The following is a 20,856-nucleotide window of genomic DNA, read 5'->3' on the forward strand; positions in this document are numbered from 1 at the left end:
GGGCTAACGTAAGCCCTCCTCCACAGCAGCATAACTCATACATACTAGGTATTAGCAAGGGAAGGAGGAAAAGAGGTAGAGACAGGATGGACGAGCCCTGAATATTAAATTCCCAAGTCCCCATTTAAGGGAATCACGGGGGGGGGGGGGGGCGCGCGGGGGGGAGAAGTGAAATTCAAGAACAACTAGAATCAGGTTAAGCCACTCTCTCACTTTATACAGTGCAGCTCATTCATCTGAACAGCTGTTTCACCTCTAGAGAAATACCCAGAGAAAACAGAGGGGAGGGGGAGAAGCCTAAATTGTTTGCTCTACTGAAGCAGCAAGATACATAAATCAAAACTGATTTACATTAAGTTTTAAGAAATTGGTTTGGGGTGGAGGGGAGAGGAGAAGAGTGGGAGGTTTGGTTTTAAACAGCTATTTGAAAGCTGCAGCTCTTGACTAGAGATCTGTAATTAAGGTCTTTCCTTTGTTGAGCTGAACTAGTTTTTCCTCACAGCCGAGGGCTATAACAGTTCCCTCTGCCGGCATCACCAGTGTCCCGGTTCGGGAGGTTTTACGGCTCTGGCTGCGCACTGCGCCGGGACACGCTGCCCCGCGGACCCGGCAGAGCCACCTTCCCCTCCCCGACGAGCCGGGGGGGGGGCAAGAAGTGGGGAGCCTGCGGGTTTCCGTTGCCAAAGCTTAGCTCCTCGATTCCCCAGAGAGTGACACTGCTGCAGGCAGGTAGGGCGCCTCCCCCACCCCACTTAGGATGAGGGCAGCCCAGTCCGGAAAGCCCCTCGCACCCTCCACGAGGATGGCTGCCCGCGGCTGTGCCGTGCCCGTCGCTCCCCACGGGACCACCGGCGGGACCCAGCCTCCTCGCCGAGGAGGCGGACCCGGTCTTACTCACCGGCGACTGGCGAAGCCGCTGCCCGGCGAGCCCGAGCTCTGCTCGGGGTAGTTGTGCTGCAGGGTTGATGCTGGGAACTGATAGAGGAAGCCCGTCCCTAGCGCGCATCCATGCAGGCAGCAGCACCAGGACAAGAACAGAGCGAACTGCATTTTTGCAAGACCGGGGCTTTCCTCCCGCCCCCCTTTTCCTCTCACACGGCACGGCAGGCGCGGGGCTCCACCGTGCCTCCCCGGGCCGGGGTCACGGCGGGATCCCACGGCGCAGTGGTGCCCCCGGGAGCGGGGCCCGCGGGGTAGGGGTGCGCGGGACACAGGGACCGCCGCTCCGGCTCCCAAAGGGAAACCCCGTCCCTCGGCAAGCCCAGCCCGGGCGGCGGCGGCTGCTGACCGCGCAGGGGGTCCGGGGCCAGCGCGACTCTTTGCGCCCAGGGCGCACACTCAGCCCCGGATGCCTTTTCAAATTTGGCGAGGTTGGTCCGACTCCGTCAAAGGGGGCGTGGGGTTTCGGCGTTAACCCTTGCCAGGCCTCGCAGCAGACCCTGCAGCGAAGGGGCTCCCCGTCAGGGAGGGCGGCCAGGCGCCCCGGGGCCGGCGAGGCACGGTCCCGCACCGGTACGGCACAGGCCGGGAATGCGCGCTCCCACCTGGGCAGGGCGGGCAGCACCCCCGCGGGAAGGCCCGGGGCAGCTCCGAGCCCCAGACATCACCCACACCGGCCACAAGGCCCTGTGCCCCCCCAGCTAACCCTAACCGGGAACTAGTTCGAGGGGAACGCGCTGCACTTCAGGGCAGCCCAAACATCCAAAAGCTGGTGCCTGCTGCCGCATTTGCACTGCAAAAGTTACACAGATAAAGTAGGAAACAAATAATTTTTTAGATGCTTCATTCATAAGGTAACCGGTAAAACAATCTCTGCTTCAGTATGTGCATGTTGCTCGTTTTGGCACCCTGCATAAGCACTCCCTTACCACCACCTCGCATAGATGCCCTCTGCCTAGCACCCAGGATGGCCCCAGGCTTAGAGTACTGCACAGTCAGCCCCAAGCAGGAGGAACATTTTTGCAGTCATGGAAGGATGTGGATATTTTGCAAAGCCGGTACCCTAAGAAAGAAGCCAGCAGCAAGGCTCCCTCTCTGTGCAGCAGCTAAGTTTATGTTTAAAACCCTTGTACATCCCCCATTTGGTGACAGTGTCACAGACCCCATTTGCTGGCCTTTCCCTGTCCCCTTCCCAGCTCCAGAGGAACCTGGGCTGTTGCAGCTCGCTAGCTGGGCAAGCAACTCCTCTGAACCAAACACCACAAGGAGGGATTTAATTCCTAAGATGACACAACGGTCTTCCAAGGTTTCTTTTTACCCTCAGATTTTGCAAGCTCACAGTACCCTCTCTGCACGTTTGCTGTTTGTGTGGCCAGCCAACGAGAGCTCTGATTTACCATGGAAAGCAAGTCTCTTCCTGGAGTACCCTAGGGGCCTAGGCTTCCCTGGGGGGCTCTGCAAAGGCAGAGACCTCTTTCCCTCAGAAGCAACGCAATCCCTGCAAGGTGCCGCAGCTGGGAAACAACTGTAAGATACTGAGAAAATGGCTAGGTTTATCCCCCACCCGTGGGTAAGCACCTTCCCCCATGGTGCCCATCTCCAGAGCCTGCACACAGAGATAAATAGCCCCTGGCTGGAGCCTGTAACCAGACAAGTTTAGACTGCAAATGAGGCACCAGGTTTTTAAACAGCCACCGTTATTAATCACTAGAGCAAATCACACAAGGAAGCAGAGGTGCAGTCTGCACTGCAGCCTCCCTGGGGTTGCCCCACAGCCACCCCCAGCACATCCCAGAGCTGCAGCATGCAATGGATCAGCACTCTGGGCTCAAAGGGAGCTCAGAAGGTCTGGGCCAGCAGCACTGGACCACCAAACCTGCTTAGAAACAGTCACTGTTTATTTACAAAAAGCCCTCCGTGCCTAGAGCTAGGACATAACAGGGCACTCTGTCCACAGCCCTGGCTCAGCTCAGCCTGAGCACCCTTCCTTTCAGTCTTCCTTCACCCACACCAAGGGGAACATCTGGTTTTCCCTTCCCTCTTCCACCCCCAAGAAAACACATAACTCACAGCAACTCACCCTAAGATGTTCAGACATACCGCCATTTTGCTCAGAGTCAGTCCTCAGAAAACCCTCTGCTCGACCTACTCTCTGGCCTCCCCTCTCAGTATGGCTACAAACTGCCTCAAATTGAACCTTCTCCTGAGAAACCAGCCAGAAGCTACAAAACACACAAAACTCTAGACTTCTCTAAGGCTCCCCTGCCCTTTACTCTGGGTGATCATCCTCACCTGTGTGTGTAAAGCCAAGCTGGGTGCAGCTGGACCCCCACACCTGGCAGTTTCTTACAGCTTCAGACTGTGTGCTGCGGGCCTGGTTCAGCCTTTTGTCCCAAACACACTAAGTTCCTTCTCCTGACAGGCTGGGATAGATCATTTACCAGTGTTTAACAGCGCTGAAGGGCACCAGTGGCTTTCTGACTCATTCTCCTGGCTTGGGTTAGCCCCTTCAGAAGCTCTTCATAGTCTTCAAGTCTTAACTGTCCAAGAGCACTTCATTTTCGGTTGCATGCAAAATTTGCTGCTTCAGCCTTCACTGACTTTGCAAGACCCTAAGAGATATTAAACACAGGTGATTAGACAAGACATGATTCTGGCAAATTATTAGAGACATCTGTAGGAAGCTAATGTTCTTCCTATTTCACGAACTGAGACTGGAGACCAGAGGTCAAATGACTTTGCTCAAGACTGCAAAGAGCTAAAGGCAGAGCCAGAAATAGAGCTCGGAACTCCAGCTCCCATTACTTCTGCCCTGTCCCTAATGCACACTTGCTTCTACTCTGTATGGCTGATTTAAAATGAAAATGAAGAATTAACTTCCAAGCTGTTTTTGGAAAGAGGGAAGAAAGGGTGATATTGTCTACTGTAAGGGGAGAATTAAAGATGACATTTCATTTTAGTCCTTGGGATATGCATAATATAATCAAACACAATAGCAGTAATAAATGAATATTTTTTCTCCCCACGGTGCTTACGAGTGCAACATACTCTAACAATTTCTCAAAACTATGTTGATAAATTGGAAACACAGTGATGGAGGTAACAAAGAGAGCCAACAAAAACATAATCCATTCAATTTATCAGAGGGACTAGCTTTGAGAAGAGAACCCTTGAAATCTGAACAGTCCTATTCTTATAAACCAGGCGTAATATATTTCAAAATATAAAGCTACGCTTTTTATGCCTGTGCATAAGCTTGTTCATTAAAGATTTGCCCAGGCAATCACCACTAAATAAATTATTTGGATGTATTTCACCAATTCAGTTCAAGATGGAAGAGGTAGGCTGCATACTGGAAAGCCACAACACATGGAAGCATGTGGGGAAATAGTAAAGAGGCAAGGGCCAGGTTTTAAATTTACCAGCCCTACTGACTTTGCTATCATGAAAAAGCAGTCCTTGGAGGGCCTTCCTCCCAACCACTGCTCACCTTCCATGCAAGTGACAGCCTTACACTGTCATGTCAGAAGACTAATCCACTGGACATGTGTGGGCCCATGGGGTTTCACATGGTCTGGAGTAGTTTTCAGCTTCCTCGTCCATTGGGCATACCTGAGACATAAGGTACCAGAAACTGTTCTGTGAAAATATCTGTAATTTCTTTAAACATATACACTGCCTGCAAGCCAGCCAATAAATGAAGTGGGGGGAAACACAGACAGTAAAAGGAACATTCAAAGTTTAGTCTGATTTTTGTACAGTTGCAAAGGAAAAAAACCTGGAATGATACAGCAGAAAAGGGATTTGTTTTCTACAAGGTTTTCAGTTTGAAAGGTGGCTTGAAAAGGTAGAAAAGCACTGTTATACCTGTAAGAAGAGTCCAGCTCCAGAACTGCAATGCCATCGCAACTGTTCAGCACCACTTACGGTATTACAAAAGTCAGTAGTTAGCTGAAAAAGAAGAGTCACAATTTTAAAATCATGGCAAACAAATTTTGGAACACCCATCCCTTGGATTTTGTGAGTACACTTTTCATAAGAAGAGACCAAAGGAAAAGCAGCTTTGTTCTAGTTGATAAAACCTTGTGGAGCTTTAGAATTATGAAGTATCCTTTTGAAGTTAGAATAAAGTCATTGATAAGACCATCTAAACCCAAAAATAATTTGGATAAACCCTTTCTAGCTTCCTAAAATGCCTAGATTATTTCATTGTGATATAACAAAGCCGTCAAATAACCTTGGAAAATTATAAGAGACGGATAAGAGGTTAGTAACAGTAAGAGATCAAGACCTCTATTATAAATTAAATTATAAGACTACCAAGGTTATTGTACACATCTATTACTGGGGAATCAAACCAAACCTGAGCCAAACTGAAAATTTTAGGGGATTGTGGTGGTTTTTCTTTTAAGCTAGGAGACAGCTAGTGCGTGAACATGTCTTGAATTTGACCTGGAATAAATCAATCACAGCTGAACTCAAAATGGAATAGAACTGAAAAAATGTCACACTGACACCAGCAGTTTCACATACAGTAAACATGATAGACAGTGATATTCTATGAAGCACAAAAAATGATCCAGAAGTCATGACTCTGGCAAAATTCGTTGACCTTAGATGAGAACTTTGCCTGAGATAAGCACTTCTGTGGGTATTATAAAGTAATATACTGGATAAAATAACTTAGATTGAAACATAATTCAGCAGATAGAAAATGTGATGACTCAACAGATTAACAAGACAATGACTATGTTTGGTGGAATTACACATAATCTCAGCATTTTTGTGTCCTGGGAAAAACAGTTTATGTCACCTTTGATGTCAGGCAAAAATTCTCCTAATTGGACATGCACTGACACACTGATCTGCACAAGCACAAGGAGTTTGTGGACATAGCCTTGATCCATCAGACTCACCAAGAACGCAATAAAGCAGGGATTCACACAGGTGTGCTAAAGCCAAGGCACATATATCACCAGGTCTATTGCATTCAAACCTGCCAGAGTACAAGCACATTCAGAAGTAGCCAGGAAGGACTGCAAGGGTTATCTAATCCTAATCCCTCTCCCTTCTCCCTGGTAGAAGGCAGGATCTATCATACAGAGATTGTTGTTGGCACAAACTTTTCTGCCTTGTTCTGGAAGATCTCAAGACAGAAACTCCCTGTGCTCATCTGAAAACACGTTCCAATGCTTTGCATCCTGTGCTGGTAGTTTTTCTTAACATCCAACCTCAGTCTGTTTCATTGCAATTTAAGCTCTTAATGTCTTACTTTCTCCATTATGGATGTAGAAAATATTCCTCCTGTCTTTAAACAAAATTTTATTTCCTCAAAGTTTTTTTAAAAATGTTTTAACACCTTCCCTTGCCTTCTAGAAGAAAAACAATGACAACTTCTTCAGACTTTCCCTGTAGGTCACATGTTACATAGTTCTGATCTTTTTTGGTATTCTCCTCTAGACTTTCTGCCTGCTCTACTTTTATCTCATAATGTGTGGTACCCATAACCTATACGTCTGTGCAATACCTCTGCCCTGCTAGGATATGCCTTTTTGACATCTGTACATCCATGTTTAGTTTGGGATGCTCTACCTTTTCTGCAGAACTGCTAGCCTGACTTTTCCCCATCCTGTATTTGCTAGTTAAAATGATTCCTGCCAAAGCATAGTGCCCTGCAGTTGTCCTTAATGAGTTTCATCTTATTTTATTCAGATCATATCACCAATTTGTCAAGATCACTTGACATTTTAATCCTGCCTTCCAGTGTTCTTGCAATCATTTCCAGCTTTGCCTCATCTACAGATTTAATAAGCATGCTCCCTCTCCCATCACTGAGGTCACTAAAGAAAACATTGGGAAGTATGTCTCCATGTCTGTATCCTCAAACTATGTTCCTGTTCATTAACTGTTCATTAAACATTATTCAGTCACTGAGGGCTGCCTCCTTGCTTGATGCTGTACAGGACATAAACACTGAACTTATAAATTCTCCAGACCACAGTCAGTCTTGAACTACAACAAAACAAAGTACTTTATTACATGCAGTGGAAGGAGCTACCGGATATCAGGCTGCAGTTTTTCAGTGGAGTCACCGACTACAGGATATCCAGATTCAGTGGTATCCAAACGAAAATCCATCCTGAGTCACAGATTCTTTCTGGATCTCAGAGAAGCAAAGACTTTCATGACCAAAGAATGTCTCAGTTTTGAACTCTGGCCCTGAAACCCTCCTTCTTCCCTCAATCTCCCCATGGATCCGAGTTGCCTGACTTGAGCAGGCCAATGTGAATGAGAGTCTGAGTTCCCTTTTGGTAGCACGCAAGTCACATAAAAGGGAGTGGGCTCACCCTCTTCCTGACAAAATACACAAGTAAAGGCACACAAAACAGATAAGGAAGGATTTATGGAAACAAACACCCTCTCGCCGGCTCCTGCCCACACCAGAGGCTGTGCCACCCACCCTGTGGAGTCAAAGAACAGAAGAACTGGGGGGTACAAGTGGGGAGACTGGAGTCCTCTTTCTTCCACACAGGAAATCTGTATATTCTATCCATATTTTTCCAGCTTTTATAGATTTTTTTCAAATCTCCTAGGAACCTTCCCTGTGGGCCATGACAATGAGGCCTAACCACAACAGTCTGCTTTTCTTAGCTGGCTTTCACAGGCCCCCTAGAAGTTGGCTATGGTCCTTCAAAAGTTTGTGGGCTGCAAGCTGAAAATCACTGCACTGTAGCCATTGTACAGGGACCACTACCTCCACGGCATGATTCTGCCCAGCTAAGATCTTGCCTCCAGTATTTTCACCTTAGGTGTCTGCAGTTAAGTTTGAGTAATAGCAGCCATACACGTTCTCCTTCTTCTCTCCTCTACCTTGTACCACAGACTCTTTACCTGCCAGCCACCTGTTTTTCCACTGCAAACTTCTTGCCACTCAGTGCCTTCCTGCACCATCTTTGCCTGTGCTGGCTCTTACCAGACGGGCTGCAGGACCTTCTGTTTCCTCCTTGCTGCAGGTGTTTCCCAGAGCCTGCTCTGACATGGGTTTCACCATCTGTTACCAGTAAACAGTCCGCCACAATCCAACTTCCATCCCTGTATTTTCCTCACAGTTCTGTCTTTACCTTATTCTGCTCTAAAGCACTGTGCATCTAGATTCATGGGACCCCACTGATAACTGACATTACATATTTCTTGAAGCATTCACATGAGCCTCTCCCTTCTCTGTCTTCATTATTTTCCCAAGATTCTATTTTTCAAATTAAGCCTCCTTGTTTTCATAGACTTCTTCTGTTTCAATGTGATTAATCCCCTTCATTATTTTAAAATCATTTAAAATCATAGCAAGATCTCTTTTTAAACAAGACAATACCAAAGCTCCTCAGTCTTGCTTTATAACTTAGAGCTGAAAGGCACAGTATTCTCATTTTCCCTGCCTTATCCCCTTAATGATATCCTTCTTAGGCAGAGTGAGCAGTACTGAAAAGAGCACTCTGAACAAGAACTCACCAGTGTTTTATGTAATAACAATAACACCTTTTTGATATATACTCTGTTCTTAATGTAATGCAACCCAACATCCTATTCAGTTGTTGGGGTCTTTTTTCTACATCTGTGTGTTAGGCTGAGAGCTCTGGGGATTATTTAAAGAGAATATTCTCCAGATTTATCAATTTACATTTATGAACATTTTGCTCTATTCATTCTAAAGGGAGCAATCATGTACGTAAACTCCAACACCATTCAATGGCACTGTTTTACTCTTTAGCTGACTCTCTACCTGATCTCCTCTCCTGAATCTCAGATTCCTCCATGAAAGCAATAAAAAGGCAGCTAAGGTGCTAAATATGAAAGAATCATTGTAGGCATTAAAGGCTAAAGTCACTGCAAGGCAATTGGATCCAAGTATTTCTTGGCTATGCACATGTACACTAATGCTAGCTTAGGTGTTCACAGTATACTCAATTGTCACCAACGGATACACCTAGTGGGCTTGGTATCCAAAATCTATCCCTCTCCCAGGATCTCTGGGAGGTTTTGCCAAACAAGCTTAGTCTGAGCACTTTCTTGAACTGGTTGTATGCAAATTTCCTCCCACCCCTCCCCCGCTCCTTGCTTCCATTTCTAAATGTCTACTAAATTATACTTTGCAGATATCCAGCTCCTCACATAGAACACCAATCTCTCTTTCACCACAAGAAATGCTCTTCATCTCTCTCTGTTTTCTGTTCTGCCTAAGGGAGATCAATCTCTCTACAGATTCAAAACCTGTCCCCAAATAATCCTCTGGGATTACACTGGCTCACAACCTCTCATGCCACTGGGTCTCAGGCAGGAAGGATACATGGGCTGTCAGTCTGCACCCAGAAAGAATCTGGTTGAACTCTCTGACCTACCACAGCCATCAGGCAATCTCTCAGGGCCTCTCTTTATAACACAGGGTTTAGTGCTTTGTTCTGTATCATGGTTATTGTAAGGATAATAGACATGGAATAAAAATGATATGGTATAAATGCTAAAATAATGAAAAAAGAGAAGAAAAAAAAATAAAAGAAGATGAGACATAACCTAAAGAGAGAGAGAAATTGTTCTTTTTTTGGCAGAGAGGAAATTACAAAGTTTGCAAGATACTAGGAAATGTTTAAACTGATTGTTGCCCAAAAAAAGAAATAAAAGCTTTTGACCAGACTATGGAGATTTTTGGTATGTGATGGAATGGTAGGACAAGACTACCAGCCTCACTGTGTGCCTGGAAAGAACTGGCTAACAGCAAAACATGTTTTGGCTCAATTCACATCTTGAGTATTTAATTCTAAGATTGTTGTGAAAAACCCAGTGCAGTGCCCCAACTGTAGGGTGATGCACTATTTTGCATTGAAAACAGGTGTTCAGCTGGCTGGCTTTCCAGCAGAGCACAGTAGATTTGTCCCAGATTTTCTGTACATTATCTCTAGGTAATACTTGTCCTTTTTTAGATGTTTCAAGAAAATTAGATAATTATTTTCTATGTTCTGAGCCTTCCCTGAACTGACTGACAATAGATTTACAGAGCTGAGCTGTAGGCTGGGCAAAGAGGGAGTCTGGCCAGCTACAGAGGAGGTAAGTGGACTTTGGAAAAAGCAGTGCTGTGATTCTGGAGCATCTCTGAGAACAACCACAGCTTGTAACATATGCCCTGGCACACTGCAGTTAAGGCTAGTGACCCACCGAGGTGCAGTGTCTGCCTGGGGAAGAGGAGAGCGAACAGTCTTGATAACCCAATCATTCATTTCCTTCGTTTTGAAGATGTGTTAGTTAAAGAACTACATTAACTGAAACTCTCCACTGTGTTTATTCATTTTAAACAGCTTTGAGATACAGTTTCTTCGAAAGATCCTGTGTAATCAATCTCCATTGTTCTGTATATATTTGCAGAAGATAACAGCCTCATTAAAATATGGTGTGCTATTAACAACATTAAATATATAGCCTTGAACCTTGAAATGTAATGCAATTAAATAAGAAATATGAACCTAAGGAGGTTAAGTGCAATCAACCACTGACATTTACATTTGATTTGAATTAAAAAACACACACAGAGGGAAATAAAGGGCCTCCGTACATACTTGGATAACAGGAAATCCCCTGGATGTAGAAATAGTGAATTTAAGAATGGAGAATATAAAGGTCTAGTTCAAATTAAAGATTTTATGACTGAGGACTCCATTAAATCTTTGAACACTTACAGTAAAGAGTCTGGAATGCTTCCAGTCCAATTCTTTATGTTCTCACAAGTGACAGATTATACTTCTGAACTTCTACGGCAAAAGAAAGAAAGAGTGATTGTATTAATTCATCTAAATCTGGAGATTGCTAATTAACATGAAAACTACAACAACCTGTGCTTAGGTGAAGCATAGTATTTTTATAACCCAGATCAAGACAACATCACTAGCCAAGCCAAAAGTAGAAGATTTAAATTCTCAAATTATTGAAGAACAATAAAATAACAAACCACTTAATACTACATGACCAACTATCTATACTAAATATGAACTCTTTTACAGTACTCAGCCTACTTTGCTTTTTATATTTCCAAGACATTCCTCATGGTGTTTAAAATCCACAGTACAACACGCTGCTTCTAACTCTACCCCCACCTGCAGAAATGCAAGGACCTTCAATTGCAGCACGTCCGCAGTGGCAGGCCACATTCAGTCCAAGTGCCAGTCTCACATATATGTGCATTTGTAGCCATAAGATACTAAGGAGGACCTTTCAAACGAGGACTCACTTTCAAGTGAGTCAACCATTGGAAACGAAGGTACTACTTTTCCCAGGCTTCAAAGGGAATTGAGGCAAAATTATCAAGGCTGTAGATTTTTAAGCTGAGGCCGCAGAGTTAAGCATTCATCACTGTAATCAGGTACCTATGCAAAGGAGAAAGGATTTGAGATCTTGTCCCAGACTCCTCAAAACATACTAATTACTAGTATAAATCTGTTGTCTATAATGGCATACTGCCAAGAGGTAATAAAGCCTTAAATGAAAATGAATGTGAGACATGTGAAAAGACAGCTGATTTGGCCCAGGATGTTAGCTGAAACATAATCCCTGGAAGGACCACAGGGTTAAAGAACTCCTGTGTTTGGCCATAAACTCTAAAGGAACACATAAGTCAAATCAGAGGATGAAAATGAGAGAAAACAAAATCCTCCTGTCCGTAGGATCTCCTCTCCTATAGGACCACATGGCAGTCCCTCTAAAGACAGTCCACACTTTTTTGCTTGCTTTCTATTTAGTCATTGAGGGTCTGGCCTCGAGTGTATAAATAGATCAGAGGATGTTAATAAATGCAGGCTCTTTCCAGACCAACAGGGGCGCAGACACCACAGCTGTCAGTAAGAAACAAAACTTACTTTGAAATTTTATATTCAAAACAAAAAGCATACGGGTCTAATAGAAAAGGTTCTGTGAGCCCTTGTGAATCACCAATAACAATTATCCTTTGATTGTCTTGTTTCAGTACCTTCTGGTCTACCACCTATGAAATCATTTTTACAAACATTAAAAAAGGTTCTTTGCACAGCCCAGCAAGGCTGCCATGCTCTTTTCTAACTGTAAAGGGTGCCAAACACATTCCAGCACAACAGTTCTAATTTCTCACCATCAGGCTGCATTTCTCTCTGACTGCTCTTACAAACAGGTATTGAGAACACCAAATCTAAGAGGTCTGACTAGTGGCAGGACTATATGCACACTTCAATTCAGTGTACATCTGCACAGTAGCCGAAAGAAATGGTCCCATCCTTGTCCCACTTGGCCATGTCCCCACTGGTCCTCATTACCTTTTTCCTGTTAGCACCAGGTTTTTGTGCAGTGAACAGGTTCAGGGAGACTTTTTTTTACCCCCAGAGGCATCAAATTAGTTTTCAATTGAATCAGTTCCATCTAAACAGGTAGTTGGAAGGAAGCTAGGCAGATAGCTGGGGATGTGAATGGCGGCAATACTACTTCTTTGAGTGGATGCTGATACCAGTTTATGTCCTATGTAAAACAGCACGCATCCACAGCCTACATTAAGAGTCCAGGCTCTGTCAACAGGCAATGAAGACTCTCCCAAATAGATGCTTCCAGCAGGTAATTCGGAATACCTAAACCAAAAGCCTAAAATTAGACAGCATGAATATGACGAGACCATAATGTCTCAGTACTGTAATTCCCCCAGAGAGACGAGGTTCTATTTACAAATGTAAATGATCTGGGCTTTAGCAGAAATACTTTTGCTTAATGTTTTTTTCCTTGGAAAAATTGAAACTTTCCCCTGTGAGGTGGAGAGAAGACCCTCTGAAGGGCTCTCCTGCTAACACAGTAAACATCTGTGGGTTCTTCCTCCCAAATGCTATTTTTCTAGGGGGTCCCTCTCTGATGAATTAGTAGTCCCAGTAGATCATGGCAAACAATCCTGCATACCACATCTTAAGAAATGGTACTTCTTGGAACAGATTGGTTTGGTCTGCCTTAACGCAGGCAAGTTAACACTACATTATCAAATGCACTGAGGTCGCCAACCTCCATCAGATGATCTGCTTGATCCTTTTCAGACAAAAAAAAGAAAAAGAAAAAAGCTTGGATTCCTTACAGAAATCTGAGTGCTCCAAGCTGGAAGCAGTAGGCTCGGCCACTCACAGCCCACCCACCTACAGATCAAGATGGACTGGAACAACCTCCTGCATGAGCCAGAAAAGTGAAGGGGGTTGGGAGGTGGGAGGAAGAGTTTCATATTTCATCTACCACTTTTAATAGAAAACAGAATGTGGTGGGGGTTTGAAAGGAAAATGGCAAATCCCTGGAGATCCTAAGTGTTGGCCTTGCAAGTCAAAACTGTCAATCACACCATGTCCCCTCCAAGTCCTATTTCTTGAAGGGAAGGAGGGGATGGACTGGCGCATTTAGCCACTAGGTGTTACTGTTGCTCCACAGAACAGGATCAGAGCAACCACTTTAGAATAAGCGAAACATCAATCATAGACACCATCTGCAGCTGTACCTTAAGATTTAAACCGTAGTAAGTAATGTTACTTCAGGATTCATGTATTGTAACCCCAAAATCAGAGCACTTTGGTGTGTTTCCTTGGGGGGGGTGGTGTGTGGGGGGTGTGTGTGTCATGGAGGCAGACTGCTGCTCCTTGTGTTTTGTTTATACATCACTGCATAAATGGAGCAACTCAAATTCATCCCTTGGGAACTTCCACTGACTTCAATGAAGGTACATAGGGAGTATCAGGTCGCTTAAGGTGTCACTGAGATCATGTCCACTGGTCAGGAAAATACATGGGCTGTTGAGTTGTCTGCCTCCCTGCGTCCTCTGTGACTGGCCACAGCCTGCACCGAAACTTTAAGAGGCATTTTAATTAATCTTAGATCTGCTGTCAGCCAGGTGGGTTCCTCAGGCAAAGTCATTTAACCTTTCTCTGCTTTTGTTTCTCCATCTATAAAATGGAAATAAAGATCCTTGTCTCCTCTGGGAAGGCTTTTTTGAGACCACAGATAAATCAGAGCTGTAGTCCTTGACAATCTGGTGGCATGAACCAAGCAACAGGTTTTGCATGAGCTTTTACTGTTGTTTCCAGAATAGGTTTTCTGAGAAAGAATGGACTGAGTGCTTACCCCTCCTTAGTAGCCACTTTTAAGTGAAACAGACTCATGATAAAGAGCAGCACTCCACCGCACCCCTGTCAAATGCACCTTAATGTCCTCTTTCTGTTTGGTCCTTTTTCATAGCTCTACCAAAACTTAATCCAGAGGACAGCCACGCTGCATCCACAGCTTCATCATTTACTTAATCAACTGGGCTTTGAACCTCAGAGACATATCCCTTCTCTGACCCTCTTAAGCAACAAACTTCAAGTTCACAACAATATTGGTTTTTTTTCTCTTAATTCTTAATAGCAGGCTTCGGTGCACAAAAGCAGGTGTTTCTTCCTTTCAATTCTTGTATTCTATGCCTTGCCCCCAAATGAACCAGCATAAGCAGAGGATGTAATGCAAGTCTCTGCCTGCACCCACTAGAAAGCTGTTTCCGCACACACACGATAAATATCATCCAACACACAACAAACAGGCAGAGCACTCATTCTCATAGTAAGTCTTGCCATGTGGTTGTATTTCTAACCAAGGCATTATTTTCAGACACAACTTGATTTGAGTGCTCTAGGGTATGAGTTCCAAAGTTGGAAACAGTGTTACAGTACATTAAGCAAAGTACTAGTACTGAGCCACAAAATCTTATGAAAGATTTTTTGAGTTGTTTTCATTGGAAATTTTTTATATGCCACATTAAATGAAATATAATGCAAACTTAGAATACTGTTTTCCAAAAGACTGAATGATTTGCAAGTGCTAAAAGGTTATCTGAAAGGTGACTGGCACTACATTTTATTGCTGCTTCCAGTACAACCTGTGGGCCTCTAACTAGGAGGCAAAGTCCTCTTATCTGCAATTCAGGCAACAAGCATCACGTCTTGATACAGCAATCATTGTGTCTCATAGCCTGAGTTCTCACAGACATTTCTAGAGTGAAGAATAGTTTTACTGAAATATTATTGATAGCCTGCAGTTTCTTTTGGCTTTTGAAGGAAAAAGGAGGATACATCCATAAAGAATCATCTGGAGATGATAATTTTTGCTTGCTACCAAAACATTATGGTGGAAAACTACCCATTTAATAAATGCAAGACGTACAGACCATTACCATTATTGTCTGGAAGTAGTTCACTCACTGCTGAAGTTTCCTCTCTGCTGCAGTCTAACAAAGAGTTTTAACTAAGTGAAACAAAATGGCCTTGCTGATTTGTACACGCGTACTCTCAGCAAATACATCAGTAACTAATGTAACTTTACCCATATGCCTAAGGCAGATGCTGATAACATCAAATGTACTTCACTTAGATGCCTTTGAAAATATCACCCTAAGTGGCTTGGAAGCTTAATTCCCACTTTCTAAAGTGACTTCAAACCCTAAATCACATGGATAAATCCAAAAATTGCAGCCTTAGTCAGCAGTGCCCTCCTTATTCTTCAGTGGCTAATATAAACACACACAGACTCTATCTGACACTTCATCTAAAAATTAATCCTAATTGCTTTCTGGGCAGCTGCAAAAACAGCCAGTTTTACCCAGTTTCAGTTACCTCTTACCCTACACCCCCACCCCCTTCTGTGCTGCTGTCCACAATAGGACCCTTTATAACACATTTTTCTTCATGTGCTAGTGGCAGCTAATAACATGTGCCAGCTAATAAGAGAGGTTGTCCTAATTTCTTCTCTCTGGGTCACCCTTTCTGTCTTTTCTGAAGTCTGAAGTCTGAAATGAGAAAAACAACATAGCTGCAGAAAGAATTAACTATGAGTTGTCCCAGTTCATTGTTGAACTTGGTCCTGAATCATACGTGGATCTTCACAAACAAAAAATACACATCCAGTCTGATACAGCAGATTCAAATTTGGGGCTAGGTGCAACTATTGCTTTTTCATTGTTTTTGTCCCACCAACTTGAAAACAAAAGGTTTTCTTAAGTTTAAAATACTGTGTGAATGATGAGATGCCACTGCCACACTGAACCATCCTGAACTCTCCCTATATAAGGATTGAAACAGCAAGGAAATCTACAGTGTGATAGAGGAGACTCTACCCCCTCAGTGAGAGCAGAGCAATTCTGGTTCACGTTTATTAGTAGTACTAGTAATAAACATTTACATTATGGTAGCGCCTAGAGGCCCTATTTGAAAGCTCATCTAAAACTGCTGTTGTACCTGGGCACTAAACAGCTCTGAAGTTGCACATCTGTCTGCCAGATGGTTTGGTTTTTTTTTTCCTTAGAAGCTGCAACTTAAAAAAGCCTCTTGCTTCTACTAACAAGCCTTCATAAGAAACTTCCAAGAGCTTGCTTCATCGTCCGTGCGGGAGCATCTGCAGCTAAAACCGCAGTGAAACTTCAGGCAAGGACAGACTGCTGGGGCTGGCGAGGGACACCAGAGCAGTGTGTGAGCATGGCTGGTGAGGGTGTCTGGTACTGTTAGCCTGACTCTTGCTTTCCGTTAGCCTGACTTGCTTTCCGGAGGACAGAAAGGCCAAGGCGGGGGGAACACCTCCCCTCCAAAGCCGTGCAGGCAGGGGGGTCCGCCGCCAGCCCCGCCCGATGGACACAAAGGCAAGGGGTCCCCTCAGGGCACATTGCCTAGGGCTGAAGGCCGTACAGGCGCCGCAAACCCCTCTGCGGGCAGCGTGCCGGAGCCCTGGGTGCGCACAGGGCCCGAGCCCGCCGCCGCCACAGCACCAGCTCCTTCAGGCGGGGCCCGGGGCGAACCCAACCCCCAGGATACCTGAGAGGCCGCTTCCACCTCCCGCGCCACGGGCCCCGTGTGTGTGAGGAGGAGAGTCCGGACAGCCGCGGCGGGGGGCCCAGCCGTACGTGGCGGCGGCGGACGCGGGCCACGGCGCCGGCGGCCCCCCCCGGCCCCACGGGGCTGCTGGCGGGACGCCACCTCACGGCGGCCGAAGGACGCCCAGCCCGCGCGCGCCCCGCCCCACGGCACGTGACGGTGGCAGCGCCAATCGCAGCGCGCCTTCCCCTCTTGCCCTGCCGCCTCCTCTCCCCGCGCGGGCAGCGCGGGCGCGTTGCTGGGCCACGGGCGGGCGGGCGGGCGGAGCCGCCGCCTTCCCGCCATGCTGAAGGCCAAGGTGCTGCTGGTGGGGCCCCGTGAGGTGAGCGGCGACCCGGGCCCGCGGCAGCCGCCCCCGCCGCCGAGGCCGTGCTTGCATCCGCGCCGGCCCCTTGACCGCCCTCCCCGAGGCCCGCGCCGGCCCCCGGAGGGCTGCGGGCCCTGCGGCTGCCTTCGGCAGGGCCTGCAGTGCGGAGGGTGCGCTGCGGCGGCTGGGGGGGCCGGCGGCGGGAGGGAGGAGGGGGCAGGCCTCATGCGCAGGGGCCTTAGCTGGAGGGAGAGCAGGGTGCTGGGGTAAACGCCGAGCTCTTGTCTTCCTTGTGGCTTTGGCACCTTAAATTCCTGCATGTGTCACTCACTCCTGCTTTCTGCCAGTCTGGAAAATCGGTCTTGGCGAACTTTGTTTCGGAAAGCATTGAAGGGATTGGCAGCTACAGCCCGACGCAAGGTGTGAGGTGAGCGAAACCTCGTGGCGCGCTGACAACCGCCAGCCCCTCAGAAAGTCCCGCTGTGTGGTTTTGGTGGTGCGGGAATGGCATCACGTTGTCCATCCGCTCCTTTTCACAGGATCCTGGAATATGAGAAGCCAAACTTGAACAGTAACAGCAAGGGAGTGGGGTGTCGGTTTGAGTTGTGGGATTGCAGTGGTGATCAAAAGTAAGCCAGCATCGTTGTTACCTAACTCATAATAGTTCTGTTTACACAAAATACTTAAGGCCTAAAACGAATGATCTTTCTGAGATGAGGAATATTCCCGACTCTTTACAGCATTACATTTTTTAATAGCTTTCTACTATGAAGCATCTGATACAAGATGCTGTCTGCCATGATCCCAGCTGACACAGCCTTGTTTTGGATAAGGACTCCATATAACAGTAAAGTCCGTAGCTCCCAGAATGAAGTTACAGGTACAGAAGACAGAGGCCCACTTTGTAATTGCCTTCATGTCCTTGAAGTTATGTGAGTGGATTTCAAACCATGTATGTATATGATTGCAGCCTTAATTTCCAAAAGATACAATTGAGAACTGGACAGGTCTGTTTTTAGGGAAAAAGTTTAAATAAGCATTTGACCAAATACTACATTGTCAGCAAATCATGGCAGCAACTAACATAATAGCTTAAGTCAAAATATTTGGAATATGATAGATCACTGGCAAGATTACTAATGTTACAAAGAAAAAGTACTGAACTGTTTTCTTGAGGAGGGAAGAAAAAAACTTGGGTGCATGTTTCTGTTTTCCAGTGATCAATCTTACCATTTCCCATGCACCTGTTTTTCAAGGTTTGAAACATGCTGGCCAGCTCTGATGAAGGACTCTCATGGTGTAATAATAATCTTCAATCCTGAGCTGCCCAGTCACCTGAAAGAAATTGAAATGTGGTACTCTTGTTTTGTGCAGCAGCAGCCATTGCTTGATAGTCAGTGTCTCCTAGTTGCACATCACAAGCCAGGCAGTGCGGGGGACACAGAAGATCTGCCTTTGGGTAAGAAGATGGAAAACTCTATCTGTAACTCAGCTTTTTGTTGATCTATGTGTCTTTAAAATTGTTTACACTTTATGGCTTGCATTTTTCATTTAAATCTGCCAATCAAAGAATACTGGAGTGCTTTGCAAAACCAGAAATAATGAGTTGCAAAGGTCATCTAGAAGGTGAGCAATATTCCTATTTCTCAAAAAGGAAAGTAAAAGACAGAAAAGTTTGAGTGACTTCTCTAAGGTCACACAGTGAGTATGCCCACTGAGCCAGGAATTAGAACTCCTGCCATATTTCATCATCCATCACTATTAGTTTGTTTCTTATGTTGAATTTTATCTCTTGTTAGCTGATACTTTTGAGGCCATTTAAGCCTAAAATCTATCAATCAAAAGAATAGAAGCCCTTTGAAATAAAAGGCTAATGATCTTCCTCTTAAAATAAGTCATGGGTACCTTATATACTGCAAAATTATTTGTTGCTGTTTATACAAATGGGAACACGCACTCCCTCTAGGCAACCTGTTCTAGTGTTCAAATAAATACATAATTATTCTAAGTATTAATATGTTGATACATATTAATGTAACAATAACATTCCATTATTTTGAAGAAATAAAAGAATGTTAGTTAGATAACTTCAATAGTAAAATTCAATTCAGTGCTGAATTGTTGATTCTGCCTAACTGAATGCCAGAGCAAACCCAGTACTTTATCATTTAATAATAATGTTTGAAGAATTTAATCTAGCAATAAGTTGTACTTGTTTGTAATGCTAACAAGCTATGATGCATTTCTTCTTCATATGTTACATGTTATCTGGGGTGTCATACTGTTGGATACTACCGAATTCCAACTGACTTCAGCATGAGCTGTCCCATGACCTTGATTGTGACTATTTCTTTTATAGAAGGAATATACCTAATAATTTTTCATTTACCTTCAAAGCTTACCCGCTGAACAAGCTAAAACTAATACATTCCAACTTAGAAGAAGATCCTGAAGATGTTCGGATGGAATTTATGAAATACTTCAGAAGCATTATCACCTTACTAAATGAGAGCAGAGAGAGGGAAGAAATGTCAATTATTTCATAACATTAAAAGATATACTGAACAGGGAAGAAAAAGGATTATTTTTCCCTTTGTAAGCTGTGCTAGCCTGTGAACAGGTCCTCACAACAAGAATTTGCCAGCCTATAAACACTTCTGCCTATAAGCAAGTGCTGACTGACATCAGATAAACTGTGGTGCCAAAGAGATGGCTGCACATCCAGGAATTTGGGTAACTTTAGCTGCACTTTGGTTTCATTTAGCGTCAGAGGTACAGGAAGGTATTGTTTAATGTGTTATTGTAGACCAAAAGATAAAAGTATGGGTCGTTTCTTCACTTCAGAATCCCTTTTTGCAGAGGTTCTAAGAGAAGGCGGCCTGACAGAACATAAGATTTGTGGAGTTCTGTTGAAGCATCTGAGTAAAGTGCTCATGTTAGCTGTATTCCTGGAGAAGTTATGCTTTTGGAAGTCAGTACAAACTGATTGGAATAGAGATCTGAAAAGTAGTCGTGGTGTGGGATCCAGAGTTTTATGTTCCAAGTTCTTCTTGTCATTCTGTCCAGCATCTGAAGAGCACATTGCATAGCTATTGCCTTGGCAAGACAGAGTCTTTCTCAGGACTAGGTTTGTCCTTCTATTCCAACAAAACAAATGTGTTGTTTGGGACAATGTTTAGGTCACTCTGGGAGGAAAAAACCTGAAATCTTAGTGTAGTGGAGTACTTTGACCTGTGTTGGGAGTTCCAACAAAGAAAAAAAATAAGCTCTGCATTGTCCAGAGGAAGAAAAGCTGTTTTGAAACTTCTATTGCTGTTCCCTGTTGCATTGCAGTAGTGGTTTCATAGATAATTTACTTTCTGATTTGGTTTGTAGTCATCCCTGTCCTTGGTGTGCTTTGCTGTGGAAGACATTTTTTTGTAACATGCAGTAGTAAGGCAATAAAAACATTTTAAATGCATCCTTTTTGTTCTCAAAAGGAATGTTAATTATGGTTTTGTGGAACAGTACATTTCACCTTAATAGCTCTAACAAGAGATGTTTACAAGAACTTGTCACTGACCCAAATAGCCAAAAAAATGATAAATGAAAAGCAGAAGCATGTATCCATACTACACACGCTTATTTTTATTGCATAAGATAATTTAAAGGAGAGAGGACTGGGAGCAGGAGCTGCAGAAATCCTTGAGA

At 44.6% G+C, this 20,856-nt stretch overlaps 2 protein-coding genes across 6 annotated transcripts in view; one reads left to right on the forward strand and one right to left on the reverse strand.

Moving 5' to 3' along the window:
• COL26A1 (collagen type XXVI alpha 1 chain) overlaps positions 1–16,966 on the reverse strand; it is a 195,347-nt gene extending 178,381 nt beyond the window's left edge. For 3 of the 5 annotated variants that reach the window (XM_056330012.1, XM_056330014.1, XM_056330013.1), the window contains exon 1: positions 899–1,341. In XM_056330012.1, the coding sequence (XP_056185987.1) occupies positions 899–1,050 (152 nt within the window). In that variant the 5' untranslated portion in view covers positions 1,051–1,341. Of the gene's footprint in view, positions 1–898; positions 1,342–3,231; positions 3,552–4,429; positions 4,552–4,806; positions 4,891–10,661; positions 10,734–16,799 lie in introns of those variants that run through there. The other 2 variants (XM_056330019.1, XM_056330029.1) reach the window with 2 other exon arrangements.
• A 75-nt stretch (positions 16,967–17,041) lies between these two features.
• IFT22 (intraflagellar transport 22) lies at positions 17,042–20,624 on the forward strand. Its single transcript, XM_056330072.1, has 5 exons — positions 17,042–17,181; positions 17,514–17,593; positions 17,706–17,795; positions 18,423–18,625; positions 19,564–20,624. Exons 1-5 carry the CDS (start codon positions 17,143–17,145, stop codon positions 19,710–19,712), a joined length of 561 nt encoding a protein of 186 aa, XP_056186047.1. The 5' UTR covers positions 17,042–17,142; the 3' UTR covers positions 19,713–20,624.
• The last annotated feature ends 232 nt before the right edge of the window (positions 20,625–20,856 follow it).

Source organism: Falco biarmicus, chromosome 1 (genome assembly GCF_023638135.1).
Source record: "Falco biarmicus isolate bFalBia1 chromosome 1, bFalBia1.pri, whole genome shotgun sequence".
Taxonomy (NCBI): domain Eukaryota; kingdom Metazoa; phylum Chordata; class Aves; order Falconiformes; family Falconidae; genus Falco; species Falco biarmicus.